At 49.1% G+C, this 14,025-nt stretch overlaps 1 protein-coding gene across 5 annotated transcripts in view; it reads right to left on the bottom strand.

Moving 5' to 3' along the window:
- SPTLC1 (serine palmitoyltransferase long chain base subunit 1) overlaps positions 1–14,025 on the bottom strand; it is a gene marked incomplete at both ends in the record, with an annotated part of 57,090 nt that overhangs the window by 38,070 nt on the left and 4,995 nt on the right. For 3 of the 5 annotated variants that reach the window (XM_080709271.1, XM_080709274.1, XM_080709273.1), the window contains 2 exons: positions 5,123–5,191; positions 5,707–5,804. In XM_080709271.1, the coding sequence (XP_080565397.1) occupies positions 5,123–5,191; positions 5,707–5,804 (167 nt within the window). Of the gene's footprint in view, positions 1–5,122; positions 5,196–5,706; positions 5,805–14,025 lie in introns of all 5 variants that reach the window. The other 2 variants (XM_080709270.1, XM_080709272.1) reach the window with 2 other exon arrangements.

Raw genomic sequence — 14,025 nt, 5'->3', positions numbered from 1 at the left:
GGGAGAACTGGCTATCCATTTGTAGAAAGATGGAACAAAATCCTTACCTCTCACTGTGCAAAGGGATCAACTTGAGATGGATCAGAGACTTAGAAATCAGACCAGAGACTGTGAAGCTATTAGAGGAGGGCAGAGGCTCAACACTCCAACATATAGGCACAGGCAGCAGTACCTTTCTCAACAAGACCTCCAAAGCGCAGGAAATTAAAGCAAGAATTAACAAGTGGGATGGCATCAAACTAAAAAGTTTCTTCTCATCAAAGGAAATCATCAAGTCTAAAGAGGAAGCCTACAGAATGGGAGAAGATCTCTACCAGCCACCACTCGGATAGAGGGCTGATATCCAGAATATACAAAGGGCTCAAAAGACTACACTAGGAAAACAAACAACCCAATCAATAAATAGGCAACTGAAATGAATAGACACTTCACAAAAGAGAGATACAAATGACCAATATATACATGAAAAGATGTTCAACATCACTAGTCATCAGGGAGATGAAATCAAAACTACGCTGAGATTCCATCTACCCCCAGTGAGAGTGGCAAAAATAAGGAAATCAAATAACAACAAACGTTATCGAGGATGTGGGGAAAGAGGAACTCTTCTACACTGTTGGTTGGAGTGTAAACTAGTTCAGCCGCTTTGGAGATCAGTGTGGAGATTCCTTAGAAAACTGGGAATGGAGCCACCATACGATCCGGCTCTACCACTCCTGGGTATCTTTCCAAAGTTGAAATCAGAGAACTACAGCAACATATGCATACCCATGATCATAGCAGCACAATTCACAATAGCCAAAGTATGGAACCAACCTAGGTCTCCATCAGCGGATGAATGGATTGCAAAATTATGGGAAATACACACAATGGATTCTACTCAGCTATAAAGAAGAACGGAGCCATGTCATTTGCAAGGAGACGGGAAGCTCTGGAGAACATTACATTGAATGAGCTCAGCCAAGCACAGAAAAGAGAAGGGACATGTGTTTTCTCAAATATGCCCAAACCAGGGAGCATTGGGGATACAGAGGGACTCCAGAAAATGGAAGGGAAACCTCGGCAAAGCTGAGGAGAGGAAGAAGGTTGAGGTTGATTAATGAAGGAGCTACATCCGAATTTGTGTAAAAATATAAATATACCTTGGTTAACCTGGACACTCATTGTTGGGAGGGGGGAGGGGAAGTAATGTATTTCATTTCAATATAAAAATAAAAATTAAAAAATAATAGAGTATAGCAACATTTGTACCTCAATAAATAAATAAATAAATAAAAGCCCTCATCTCTTGCTACGAAACCCTACACAAAACTCTTTTGGTTTAGTGTTGAGACCAAAAAGTCAAGTAGGCATTACGTATGCAGAAAGATCCCCGGACACCAGAAAAAAGTCACAGGTCAATAAAGGTTTAAATGTCTTAAAAGAAAACAAACAGCTGGACGTGGGGGTGCACGCTTGTAATCCCAGCATTTGGGAGGCTGAGACAGGAGGATTGAGGTTCGCGGACAGCCTCAGCTACTTAGTGAGGCCCTTTCCAATTCAGTGAGGTCCTGTTACAAAATAAAAAATAGAAAAATAGGGCTGGGGATGTAGCTCGGAGGTAGAATGCCCAGGGTTGCATCCCCAGTACTAAATAAATAAATAAATAAATAGAAAACAAAACAAAGAAAGTCTGGTGTGGTGGTGCACACCTATAATCCCAGGACTTGTGAGGCTGAGACAGGAGGATTCCAGATTCAAGGCCAGCCTGAGCAACTTAGGGAGACTCTGTTTCAAAATAAAATAGAAAAAGGCTCAGAGGTAGAATGCTGCTGGGTTCAGTCGCTAGTACCAGAAACACAACAAAACAACCCAGAAAGTTCAGCAGCAAACGTGCCCGAGTGCCCAGAGCCCAGCTGCCTTAGCAGGACGGAAGGCTCCACTCTTGCTGTAACTGTGTGGAGACGTCCCGATCACTATGTTAAGTACTTTGGTTCTACCTGCCATGCCTCTAGGAGGTGGGGAAACTTTTAGCCTAAAACAGTTCTGAGTTTTAACTCTTTCTGCCTCTTTTCTTCTGGATTAAGCATATGTTTACACATGCTGATGTAGAGCAATCAGCTGCACTAAGGCTGTAAGACGGAGTGAAATAAATGTGTCTTATGACAACACTCAGAACACAGGACACGTTATTTCTTCACGGGTCTTGCTGTGAAACTGCCCACTGCAAGTGCGCTTTCAGCTTCGGCCCGCATGCCTGCCTGAGCCCCCACGTGTGACTTTAGGATACAAAGCAGTCATCAGTAGAGGCAGCCGACAGGGCCAGCACGTCACTGCACATTCGCCCTGCCCAGCCCTCCACGAGCTGATCCGATTCAAACCGAAGACATCCAGCCTGGGACTGGTGTCAGTGGTAGAGCACTCTCCAGTAGGGCAAGGCCCCGGGCTCCCTTCCCGCACTGCAAAAACCAAGCAGGCAAACACAGTCCTCTCCACACCAGGCACAGAACAACACGTGGTCTACGACTATGTCTGCAAAGTGGGTTTGCATACTGTGAAAACCAAAGCCTCTGGAGAGTCAGCAAGAAACCACCCAGAGCAGCTCGTCCTGGGGCGGGCGGGCGGAGAACAGGAGCAGGCCAGAAGCCTCTGCGTTACTGTCCACGTCTTCTCAAGCTTACGCCCTGTACGGAATGACCCAGTCAAGAGAGTTAAGTCATCAGCTCCCAATCTGAAGATGCCACGTACAGAGGCTGTGGCGGCCTCTGCGCAGGTGGTCCCAATGCAGCGCTCACAGGCGATTCCAGCAACGAGTTTCACTTCGGGAAAACTAGTCTTAAAAGACTTGAAACATTTTCCCCACAATCAGATCTAGAAACAAATCTCTCATCTGTCTTCCTAGATTAACTCCTAAGCAGGAGTCAAGGCCACACATGAAAATAACATCCACCAGAAAGAGAGGCTTTTAAGAAAGCAATTTCTTTTTCCCAGCAGAGTCACTGAAAGAAAACTCCATTAATCAGGTAACAACCAACAAGCCCATAAAAAATACCTTTCCTAGCTTTTGGGTACTTTATCAAGGAAATAACCCCTGCCATAAAACCCAAGCAAACAGCACGTGTTTGCCGTAGACTGGAGGAAAGTGGGCGGCTCTGCGCTGAGCTCAGCCCTTTGATCTTGCTATGGAGACTGGAAGTGAGGTCACTACGTGGAATCCGAAGGCTGGAATGGAGGAGCTGTGTGGCTGTGAGACGCGCAGCCTCTCTGGCGCTCTCTGCCTCCTTTGAGGGTTGGGATGATGGAAGACAAGATTTTTTGCAATCCCTTCCAGCTGTAGGACTCTTGGACACTAATTCCCGTCATCTGTTTCCAACATGAATAATGCGATGACCAAACTAAGGAATAAAGAAAGATGCTCCCGAGCCGGGCGCGGTGGGCACGCCTGTCACCCCAGCATGGGACTGAGACCGGAGGGGCGGTTCATGGGCAGCCTCAGCTACTCAGTGAGGCCCTCTGCAACGCAGGGGGACTCTGTTTCAAAATAAAGAAAAAAATAGGACTGGGGTGGAGCTCAAAGGTCGAATGCCCCTGGGTTCCATCCTCATACCCACAAAAAATAAATAAATCAAAAGATGCTCCCTTACAGAAAAACACGCTGTTAGGAGTCAAAACCACAGAAAGATCTAGCGATGCAAAGGAGGCAGGAGGCAGACGCCATCTCCCCACTCCTCCCCTCCGCGTGCAGCTGGGTACACGGGAAAGTGACTCACGCAACACAGTCATTTCAACAGTTACTTAATAGCATTTGTCAGAAGCAAAAATCAATATACAATTAATAAAAACTACTGTCAAATACAGAACTCTTCTTTGAAGACGCTGAGTTGGGAACCTCATGGTGACTGATTATCCACTCACCCTGGTATTTAGCTAGCTGGTCCCAGGATATACACACAAGGAAATCAAGTCATCCGTCACTTGCAGTCTAGAGAGGGCCACACAGCATGCGCGCCTCCCCAGCAAATCCACTCCGCCTTTGTCCCTGAATGACGTGGCGGCCCTTGTGCACGAAGGGCCCGCACTCTGCTCCCTGCACTGCGGCCTGGCGCCCGCCCCCAGACCACACGGCGCCCCCAGACGCTAGAGCCACGGGCCTGGGCCTTGCACCGCTGAGAAGCAGTCCCACGCCTGGCCTTCGCCTCCCAGGGCCGGGCACAGCACCACCTCCTGGGCATGGGGCCCCGAGGTGGCCGCCACGCTCTTCCCCACGGCCAGAGCCACTGTCCCACCCGGGCTCCAAACCACAGAGCGGAACCAGGTGAGAACCTGCACACACAACGCTGGGCGTGGCGCACACTTAATCCCAGCACTTGGGAGGCTGAGATAAGAGGATCATGGATTCCTGGTCAGCCTCAGTGGCTTAGTGAGGCCCTGTGAAGCTTACTAAGACCTTGTTTCCAAATAAAAAATAAAAAATTAGTGCTGGAGGTGCAGCTCAGCAGTAGAATGCCCCTGGGTTCCATTTCCAGGACCACAAAAAAGAACAAAAGAAAAAAGAAACTGCACACTCGAGCTGAACAGCAGAACGGATTATGTCTTCCAGGGCTGTTTAGCAGCAGAGTTCTCAGCGGCCATGTTCTGGCACCACCCTGGGCATCTGTGGACATGAATGGGCCAGGAAGAGGGGGCACAGACGCTCCAGGGCCTCGCCTCAGCCACAGAGAGGAGCGAAGCTGGTCCTGCAGGCCACTGGATGGAGCCAGAGACTAGGAAGCTGGCGAGGCCAGCCAGGTCGAGCGAAGCGCCTGCGTTTTCTCTCACGCGGGCGCTCCGGAGGAAACGGGAACCGAGAGGGACTTGAGGACACGAGGAGGGCAGCGGGGCGCTGGGTGGGGAGGGAAGGAGGACGGGGGTGGAAGCAGCTGAGCCAGCCACACGCGTAGGGGAAGGGCCGCGCCAAGGAGGCGGGCGGCAGGGCAGGGAGGAGGGCGGCGAGTGGGATCCGAGACACGTCGAGCAATCTGCGCACCTATGTGTGTAACACCTTGACTGTCACTATGACGCAACAATAACGTCTAAACAAATCACATCGAGTGGAGTCTTATCTCCTGAAAGCAGGGGTCTGACGAAGGCCACAGCGACTTACCGAAGGTGCCGTAGAAACCCCGCGGTCCACAGGTCCCCACGCCGTACTTCCTTAGAGAAGCTAAAGCTGCTGCCTTTATTGAAGCAGAGATACGTTAATAATTTACCTTTACGAGAACAAAACCGACACATCCATTCTCTAACCTACACACTCCCCCCTGAGGCCTTCCCACACTTCTTTCTTACAACTGTGATATTAACAGGATACAAAGAAAACAATGATCCCAGACCGAAAGCAGAGTTACAGAAGCCTGATTCGAACACCTGCTCAAGGCAATGGTTTTCTAAGTCCTGCGTTTGTGGGCCGAGTCTTTCCCAAAAAGTGTCCGCTAATTCATAATTCCAACAGATGGAGCAATTTCTTTGCTGACTACTCCTGGGTCTGGCTCACGGGTTCCCTGGCTGTCACCCACTAAGCCCCACTACAAATTCTTGCCCGCCGTTGTCCAGGTTCCGAGTCCAGGTTAGGAGACAGTACCAGGGATGCTTGCACAGCCCCTTCTGAGGAGTCTGCAGTGGCCTCCGCTTTATGTCCAGCTTCTTAAGTCAGTAATGTTATCTGCCCAGTTCACCGTCACAGGCTACTCACCTTAACCCTAGGGTTATCCAGCAGTCCAAGAAAGTTAAAGGAGGCGAAGTTGACACACTTGACCCCATTCACCACGACACTGTGGCTTGGAGGGCTGGGGAAAGACAAAGAGCGGTGCGGTGAACGCATGTTCATGCCCCGGCTACTCGACCCCCCGGTGGCCAGCCCGGCTCAACAGGGCGGCATCCCACCCGGACTTGCCCAACAGTCCTCTCTTTTTATTTTTGTTTTTAAGAAGTATAGAGAGCCGGGCATGGTGGTGCATGCTTGGAATCCCAGTACTGAAGAGGCTGAGACAGGAGGATTGCGAGTTTGAGACCAGCCTCAGCAACTTAGTGAAACCCTCTGCAACTTAGTAAGACACTATTTCAAAGTAAGAAGAATAAAAAGGACCAGGGCTATAGGCTTAGAGGCAGAATGCCCAAGTCCAATCTTCAGTACCACACTCACACACAAAAAAAGTACAGAAAGCCAGCCACACTGGCACAAGCCTGTGATCGGTCTTGGGAGCCTGAGATAGGACTATAAGTTTGGTTTTTTGTGTGTATGTGGTACTGGGGGTGGAACCCAGGAGCTTTTCTAAGGCTATACTCGCAGACCTATTTCATACTTTATTTGGGAACAGGGTCTCACTAAGTTACTGAGAGCCTCACTCCGTAGCTGAGGCTGGCTTTGAACCTGCGCGATCCTCCTGTCTCAGCCTCCCAAGCGCTGGGATTACAAGCGTGCGCCACCACGCCCGGCTAGGAAGACTGCAAGTTTGAGGACAGCCTAGCAACCTAGTGAGACTCAGCAACCCAGCAAGATCCTGTTTCAGAAATAAATAAATAAATAATGGGCCTAGGTGTGTAGCTTAGAAGTAGAATGACCCTGGGTTCAATCTCCAACTTAAGAAAATAATATAAAGGACTGGCGTATTAAAATTCAATGTCAGCCGACCATGGTGGCACAGTTTGTAATCCCAGCATTCGGGAGGCTGAGACAGGAGGATCCAGGTTCCCAGACAGCCTCAGCTACTTAGTGAGGCCCTTTGCAACTCAGTGAAACCCTGTTTCAAAATAAAGAATAAAACAATAGGGTTGGGAGTGTAGCTTGGAAGTAGAATGCCCCGGGTTCCGTCCCCAGACCTGCAAAAAGAGAAAAAAAGAAAGAAAGAAAGAAAAAAAAGAAAAAGAAAAGAAAAAGTCTAAGAATATTCTGCGACCCTGGAAGAGGAAATGACTAAGCATATGCGTCTCCAAACAGCGAAACACGAGGCCAAAGGGATGCGTGTGACGAGTCAGAATTAAAACTAGGATCCGTGAAGAACGCTCCGCAAGCCGGCTCTCGTCACGGAGACACTGCACAGTCTGCGTTAGTGAAAGGCCCACGAGTGGGTCTCAGACACGCCTGTCACCTGTGCACTTAGGAAGTGTGGGAGAGACGGCCGGCCAAGGCGCCCCCGGCGTCCTGCTCAGCTTCCCCGCACCGCTGGTTCCCACGCAGCTCGGCGTTCGTATGGCATCTGTGCGATTACCCGACTGTCTCCCGTTCTCAAGCTTTGAAATTTTACCATTGGACCAGTTCCTAGTTTCGTCTCTCCTCCAATCAAGCCGCGTGCTTCTAGAGGCCGCGGTGTTACGAGCTAATGGCAAGGGCGGTGTGGCAGGTGTCCACAGCGGCTGCACGGCTGCCCAGCGCCCGCCGCCTCCCACCTCCCTGAGCAGCAGCGCATGTGACCCCGCTGCAGCAGACCAAGGACCGGCGGCCACAGCTACAGCAAGTCCTGCTCATCCAAAGAAGGGCTGGGACTCCAGCAGACAAGTAGCGAGGGAATGAAGGGGCATGCACAGGGGGAAACCAGCACCTGCCAGCTGAGGAGAGCCGGCGTGGTGGCACGCACCTGTAATCCCAGAGCTTGGGAGACACACACAGGAGGCTCGCAGGGTTGAGGGCAGCCTCAGCAACACAGTGAGACTCTCGGCAACTTAGTGAGCCCCTGTCTCAAGATTAAAAAATAAAATAGGGCCGGGCGTGGTGGCACACACTTGTAATCCCCGCACTTGGGAAGCGGAGACAGGAGGATCGCGCAGGTTCGAAGCCAGCCGTGCTGGCTTAAGAGACCCTGTTTCCAAATAAAAACTATAAAATAGGTCTGGGAGTGTAGCCCGGAGGTAGAAGGGTTTCCAGGAGCCCCAGTACCAAAAAATAATAATAATAATAAAAAAAATAAATAGATAAAATAAAATAGGGCCAGTGGGATAGCTTAGAGGTAGGATGCCCCTGGGCTCAATCCCCAGTAACACGTGTTCACATGCACACGCGCACACACGGATGCCCAAATAAGAGAAAAGCAAAGTAATATAAGGATGTTGAACAGCACTGTGAGGGGAAGAACTCCCACGTGCCAGCTCGGGCAAGGATCACGACGCAGAAAAGCCTCGGAGGGGTCTTAGGTAGTATACAGCTGCAGCCCGCTTCTGGCTATGCAGGCCCAGAGGGAGCTGAACACGGGTCCTCAGGGACTGTTGACCACCGATCCCCTGTGACTGTGGGCCAGGGCACTTGGCATCCATCAGGGCGGGGGCTGAGCGAGAGCGGAGCTGTGCACTCGGGGATCCGGCGCAGGCCAGAGGAGGCGGCCTCACCATGTGCCCATCTGCTCCCTCTGTTCCCTGCTTCCAGCTGCTCCAGACACTCAGCTTCAAGTGCACAAAACCCATTCCACCTCTGATCCCTTTCCAAAGCACACAAAGATGCTACAAAGCTTACACTTGAAACCTAGAGGGACCAGGACCCAAGAGAAGAGACACAATGTTGGAAACCAGGACACAAATGCACCAGCGAGTTTGGTGAGGCAGACGCAGGAGGATGCTAGCCTGGGCCGGCAGTGAAGCCCAAGCAGCCCCTCCTGAACGCCATCCTGAGCTCAGACGCCCGCGCCCGGGGGAGGGCGGGCAGGGGCTGACCCGGGACAGCGGCCGCGCCTCGGGCTGCACAGGAACTCTCTGCAAGTCCTGAGGACACGCGAGGGCCGAGGGAGGGCCATCTGAAAATGGACAGGATGTGCAGGAAACACGATGGACGCGAGGGAGCGGGCACCCCCCTTCCACGCCCAAATGCTGGACTCCAGCAGCATGCCTCGGAGCGGTGCACGAACATTCCTCTCGGGAAATTCACAGCCAAGGGCAGAAACTAGAAACATGAACTGCGCGGTGCCCCTGAGTGGACGTTTATTTATTGAATAGATGTGCTTTTAGATATGACACAAAAGTACAAGCAATGAAAGAAAAAAAGCTTAGACTTTGTTAAAATTAAAAATTGTATGCTTTAAAGAACACTATCAAGTAAGCGAAACGCAACTGAAATAAAACCGCACAGACTGGGATAAAAAAATAACCCCATTAACACGGGCAGGAAACCTAAAGACAGGTCTCCAGAAAGACACACAAAGGGCCAATCAGCACATGAAGATTCTCAGCTTCACTAGTCATCAAGGAAGTGAAACTAAGTCCACAAAGAAGCCAGGCTCGTTGGCACACGCTGGATCCCAGCAGAGGCAGGAGGGTCGCAAGGCTCGAGGCCAGATTCAGCAACTTGTGAGACCCTGTTAAAAAAAGGGGGCTGGGAGTGTAGCTCGGAGGTAGAATGCCAACCCCCAGTCCAAAAAAAAAAAGAACTCAAATCCATAATGAAACACCCCTTCACCTCCCAGGATAGCTGTAGTTATGGTGTATCTCTATAAGAATACATTATTTAGTCGCAAAATAAATGAAGGATACATGCTATACCATGGGTGAGCCCTAGAACATTCTAAGTAGAATAAGCTAGGCACAAAATGTCACGTGACTCCTTTTCTATGAAATATCCAGAATGGCTAAGTCAATGCAGAAAGTAGATTAGTGGCGACTGCCAGGTGTGGGCGCTGGGCGAGGGAGGGAGGAACAGGGAGCCACTGCCAGGAGCCCTGGGAGCGATGGACGTTCTGGGACAGAGCGGTGAGAGCTGTACAGCTCTGAACATACAAGACACCGCTTAACTGTGTAATTTAAAAGAATAAGTTTTATGGTATGTGGTTGTGGAGAGAAGCTTGTTATTTAAAGATATAAATTCAAGGTAAGTAAATTCACTTATCTTTTTGTGAAGTCAGTAGCGAATGTTTACATGTATTGTATAAATTGAAGGAAAGTAACACTAACTTAGCAAAACCAACAAAACGTCCTTCATACTTTATTTACAGCTGGCTGTGGGGCGCACGCCTGTCATCCCAGCATTCGGGAGGCGGAGACCGGAGGATCGCAATTCGCGGGCAGCCTCAGCTACTTAGGTCCTCTGCAACTCAGTGAGACCCGGTTTCAAAATAAAGAATAAAAAATAGGGCAGGGGTGTAGCTCGGAGGTCGAATGCCCCTGGGTTCCATCCTAAGACCCGCAAAAAGAAAAAAAAAATTTACAGTTTTTGCAAAGAATTTACACAATGCTCTTGACTACAATGACTTTGTTTTTCGGTACTGGAGATGGAACCCAGGGCACTGTACCTCTGAGCCTCACCCCAACTATTTTTTAGTCCCTTTAATTTTTAAATGGTCTCACTGAGTTGCGAAGGGCCTAAGTAGCTGAGGCTGTCCGCAAACCGCGATCCTCCAGTCTCAGCCTCCCGAGTGCTGGGATGACAGGCGTGAGTCACCATGCTCGACAACAAGTGCTTTGAATACTGAAAAAAAGAATGTATGCTAAAGATAATGAAAACCAAGGTGTTCAACACATTAATAAAACAGACCGAGACCACCGGGATAGAGTACAACGGTACTGTAAGACGCACAAAGCTCACCCTGCACTGGCCCTCCCAGGACTGTCTGCACCCCAAATACAGGGGCGCGAGAGAGGAAGGCGGCTAGAGTGGGGAGAAAGGGGCTCCTGAGCTCGCAGCGACACGAGCCCTGGGCCAGCGCAGGGGCCGCACAGAGTGGCCGGGCGGGACCCAAGTACTCTGCAAAGAAAGAAAAACGAGCCCAGGAGTTACTGCTTCCTAGAGATTCATGCTCCTAGGGGAGATAAGGAAGAATTAAGAGACAACTAAAAAGCAAAAAAGATGGACGTGAGCAAAGGAGGACAATCAGCCGCAGGAAAAAGACAGGGGTCGCGAGGCTCCACAGTCGTCATCAAGACGTGAACGTGCGCACAATCGGGACGCTAAATGGCCGAGCTGGGGAAGAGGAGGAGAGAGCGGCCTGGACGGCTGGGCGGCCTGGACCGCTGGGCGGCAGGCGTCCCGCCCAGGGCACTAGAGCAGCAACCACCGCCAAGGCCCGCCCAGGCCGCCAACGGCACGGCTCCTAGCCTCACAGAGGCCCCGGGGGCCGCAGGCCTGGGAGGCTGTGAGCTTCCACAGCTGCCAACAGGGACAGTACACGCTGGAACGGAAGAAAAACAAAGTAAAGACCAGAGAAAAACTACGGAAGTAGCAGAAGCTGATTCCTTCTACAGTGGTGATCTAGGGTGAGGGAGAACAGGTTACAATTTTCTTCATAAAAAACACTTTAAATTACGGATATGCATGACTAATTAAAAGAACCTATTAGTAAATTTAACACAGTAACTGACGAGAAAAGTCATCTCAATAGCAGAGAAAGTATCTGATTAAAGTCAATTCTCTGATTTAGATAAAGAAAGTTATTATAATAATAATAATTATTATTACTCTTTGTGGTACTGGGGCTTGAACCCAGGGATATTCTTTCTCTGGGTTACACTTCCAGCCCTTTTTTATTTTTTATTTACCTCCAAGCTACACCCCCAGCTCTGTTTTTTATTCTTTATTTTGAAACAGGCTCTCACTGAGTTGCAAAGGGCCTCACTAAGTAGCTGAGGCTGACTGCAAACCGTGATCTCCTGTCTCAGCCTCCCGAATGCTGGGATGACAAGTGTGTGCCACCCCGCCCGGATCCCTTCTTATTTTTAAACATGATCTCACTAAGCTGCTGAGGCTGTTCTCGAACCTGCAACCCTCTTGTCTCAGCCTTCTGAGTACTGAGGTTACAGGCATGCGCCCCCAAACCAGGCACCAGGCAAAGTTATCCCTTAACATCAGGTATTATCAAGAAGTCTGTTGTCATCACTCATGTCATACTGAAGGGAAAGTGTCTTAGCTAATGCATTTGGAAAAGGAACATGAAGGCGCTCTTCAGGATAGAAAGAAAAACTCAGCACCTAGAGATGACTCTACTAAAAGGCACACAATGTCCATTTCCTCATGTGCAGCTCGTAGTCATGTGAGGCGTGATCACTGAGGAGAACTGGGTAAAGTGCACAAAGCGGTGCCGTGCTTTGGATCGCAGCTGTCCCCCAAAGGCTACACCTGGGCATCAGTCTGTGGCCCTATTGGTGCTGGTGGCACCTCTAGGAGGCGGGGCCTAGAGGGAGGCAGTCAGGTCCTGGGGGAGTGCCCCTGAGGGCACAAGGGACCTGGCCCCTTCCTCTCTTACTTGATTCCTGGCTCCACGGGGTGAGCAGCCGCCTCCAAGTGCTCCCCGCCAAGAGATACTGCCTCATCTCAGGACCAAAGGCAATGTGGCCTGAATCTCTGAAACCATGAGATTCCACAGACTGAAACTCTAAAACCACGAGGCAAATCAATCTTTCCTTATTTTAAGTTATTTATCTTGAATACTTAGTCACACCAATGGAAACTTACAAACACAGGCGTCTCTCTGTATGTTTTTCTAACCACTGCATATGAATTGGCCAATGTTTAAAAATAAAAAAGTAAGAAGCCAAGCATGGTGGTGCACACTTGTAATCCCAGCATTTGGGAGGCTGAGACAGGAGGATCTCGGTTCACAGACAGCCTCAGCTACTTAGTGAGGCCCTTTGCAACTCAGTGAGACCCTGTTTCAAAATAAAGAATAAAAAATAGGACTGGGGATATAGCTTGGAAACAAACAAATAAATAAAAAAGTAGAAATAACAAGATACCGATTCTCTCCAAATTAATCCATAAATTTCTAGTAAAAATGAAAATACATTTAAAAAATCAAATTTGCTCAACTAAATGTAAACTTCCAGTGAAGAATAAAGAGTCAAAAAAGCCTAGAAGCTGGGCACAGTGGCACAAGCTTGTAATCCCAGTACTTGGGAGAATGAGACAGGAGGTTCACAGTCAGCCTCAGCAACTTAAGAGGGGCCCTCTGTACCCTTCAGAGGAGTCTCTAAAACAGGGTTTCTTAGTGAGATCCTGTTTCAAAATAAAACATAAGAAATAGGGCTGGGGATGTAGTTCAGAGATAGTATGCTCTGGTTCTATCCCCAATACTACAAAAAAAAAAAAAAAAAAAAGCCACCAGCCAAGCCTAGACAGCCAGGGGTGGCAGCCATGCCTGTGACCCCAGCTGTGCACGAGGCTAAGGCAGAAGGCCCTCAAGAGCGAGGCCGGCCTGGGCAACTTCACAAGACTGTCTAGAAATAAAAACTCTAGGGAAAAAGTTCTGGGCTGTAGCTTAGTGGCAGAGCGCCTCTGGGCTCAATTCCCAGTTCTGCCAAACAGATACATAACTGTACAATTTGGAACAACAAGGAAAGGCAAGAACTTTTGCCAACATTTATTATAAAGTGGTGGCGTTTGTGAGTACGGCTCCAGCCCCAGGGAGACAAATGTACCAAAAAAAGAGAGAAATAAAAGAAGCCAGAAACAGATTCTTAACCAAGGGCACTTGGGATGTGAGGGAAGTAGAATTTCTAATCAGCAGGTAAACAACAGACTGTTCAACTAATAATGCGGAGACAACTGTCCCATGGGAGTAAGTAGACCTTTACAAAACGGACAAAGTAAAAAGACGAAGAAGGTCCACAGAGGGTCATCTGATGTCTCTTGTGGTGCAGATCAGAAGTAGATGTGAGACAAGAGGTACTCGTGAGTGAGATTTTCATCCAACATTTATATGACCACAGATATATGTGGTGACATAAGCAAAAGAAAGACATTTATGACCTTCAAAACAGCTCTTGGGGGGTGGAAAGAGTGACAGATAAGATCATAGTTTCTAAGCTGAATTTGTCCTTTTTTCCTTTTCCTGGAGATTAAACCTGGGGCATTTTACCTCTGAGCTACACTAACAGTCCTCTTTAGTTTTTATCTCGAAACAGGATCTCGCTAGGTTGCTGATGCTGGCCTCAAACCTGCGATCCTCCTGCCTAAGCCCCCCACATACTGGTAATACAATCATGTGCCACCGTGTCTGGCTGGGTTTTTCTTTCTAAAAAACAAATATGAAATAAAGATAGCAAAATGTTAATGCCTATTAATTCTGGGTGGTACGTAAGTAGGTGTTTGATGTTTTC

The sequence above is a fragment of the Muscardinus avellanarius genome (assembly GCF_963383645.1).
Source record: "Muscardinus avellanarius genome assembly, chromosome: 13".
Classification (NCBI taxonomy): domain Eukaryota; kingdom Metazoa; phylum Chordata; class Mammalia; order Rodentia; family Gliridae; genus Muscardinus; species Muscardinus avellanarius.
The sequence above is the reverse complement of the archived record's forward strand: the minus strand, read 5'-3'. Positions and strand labels throughout refer to the sequence as shown.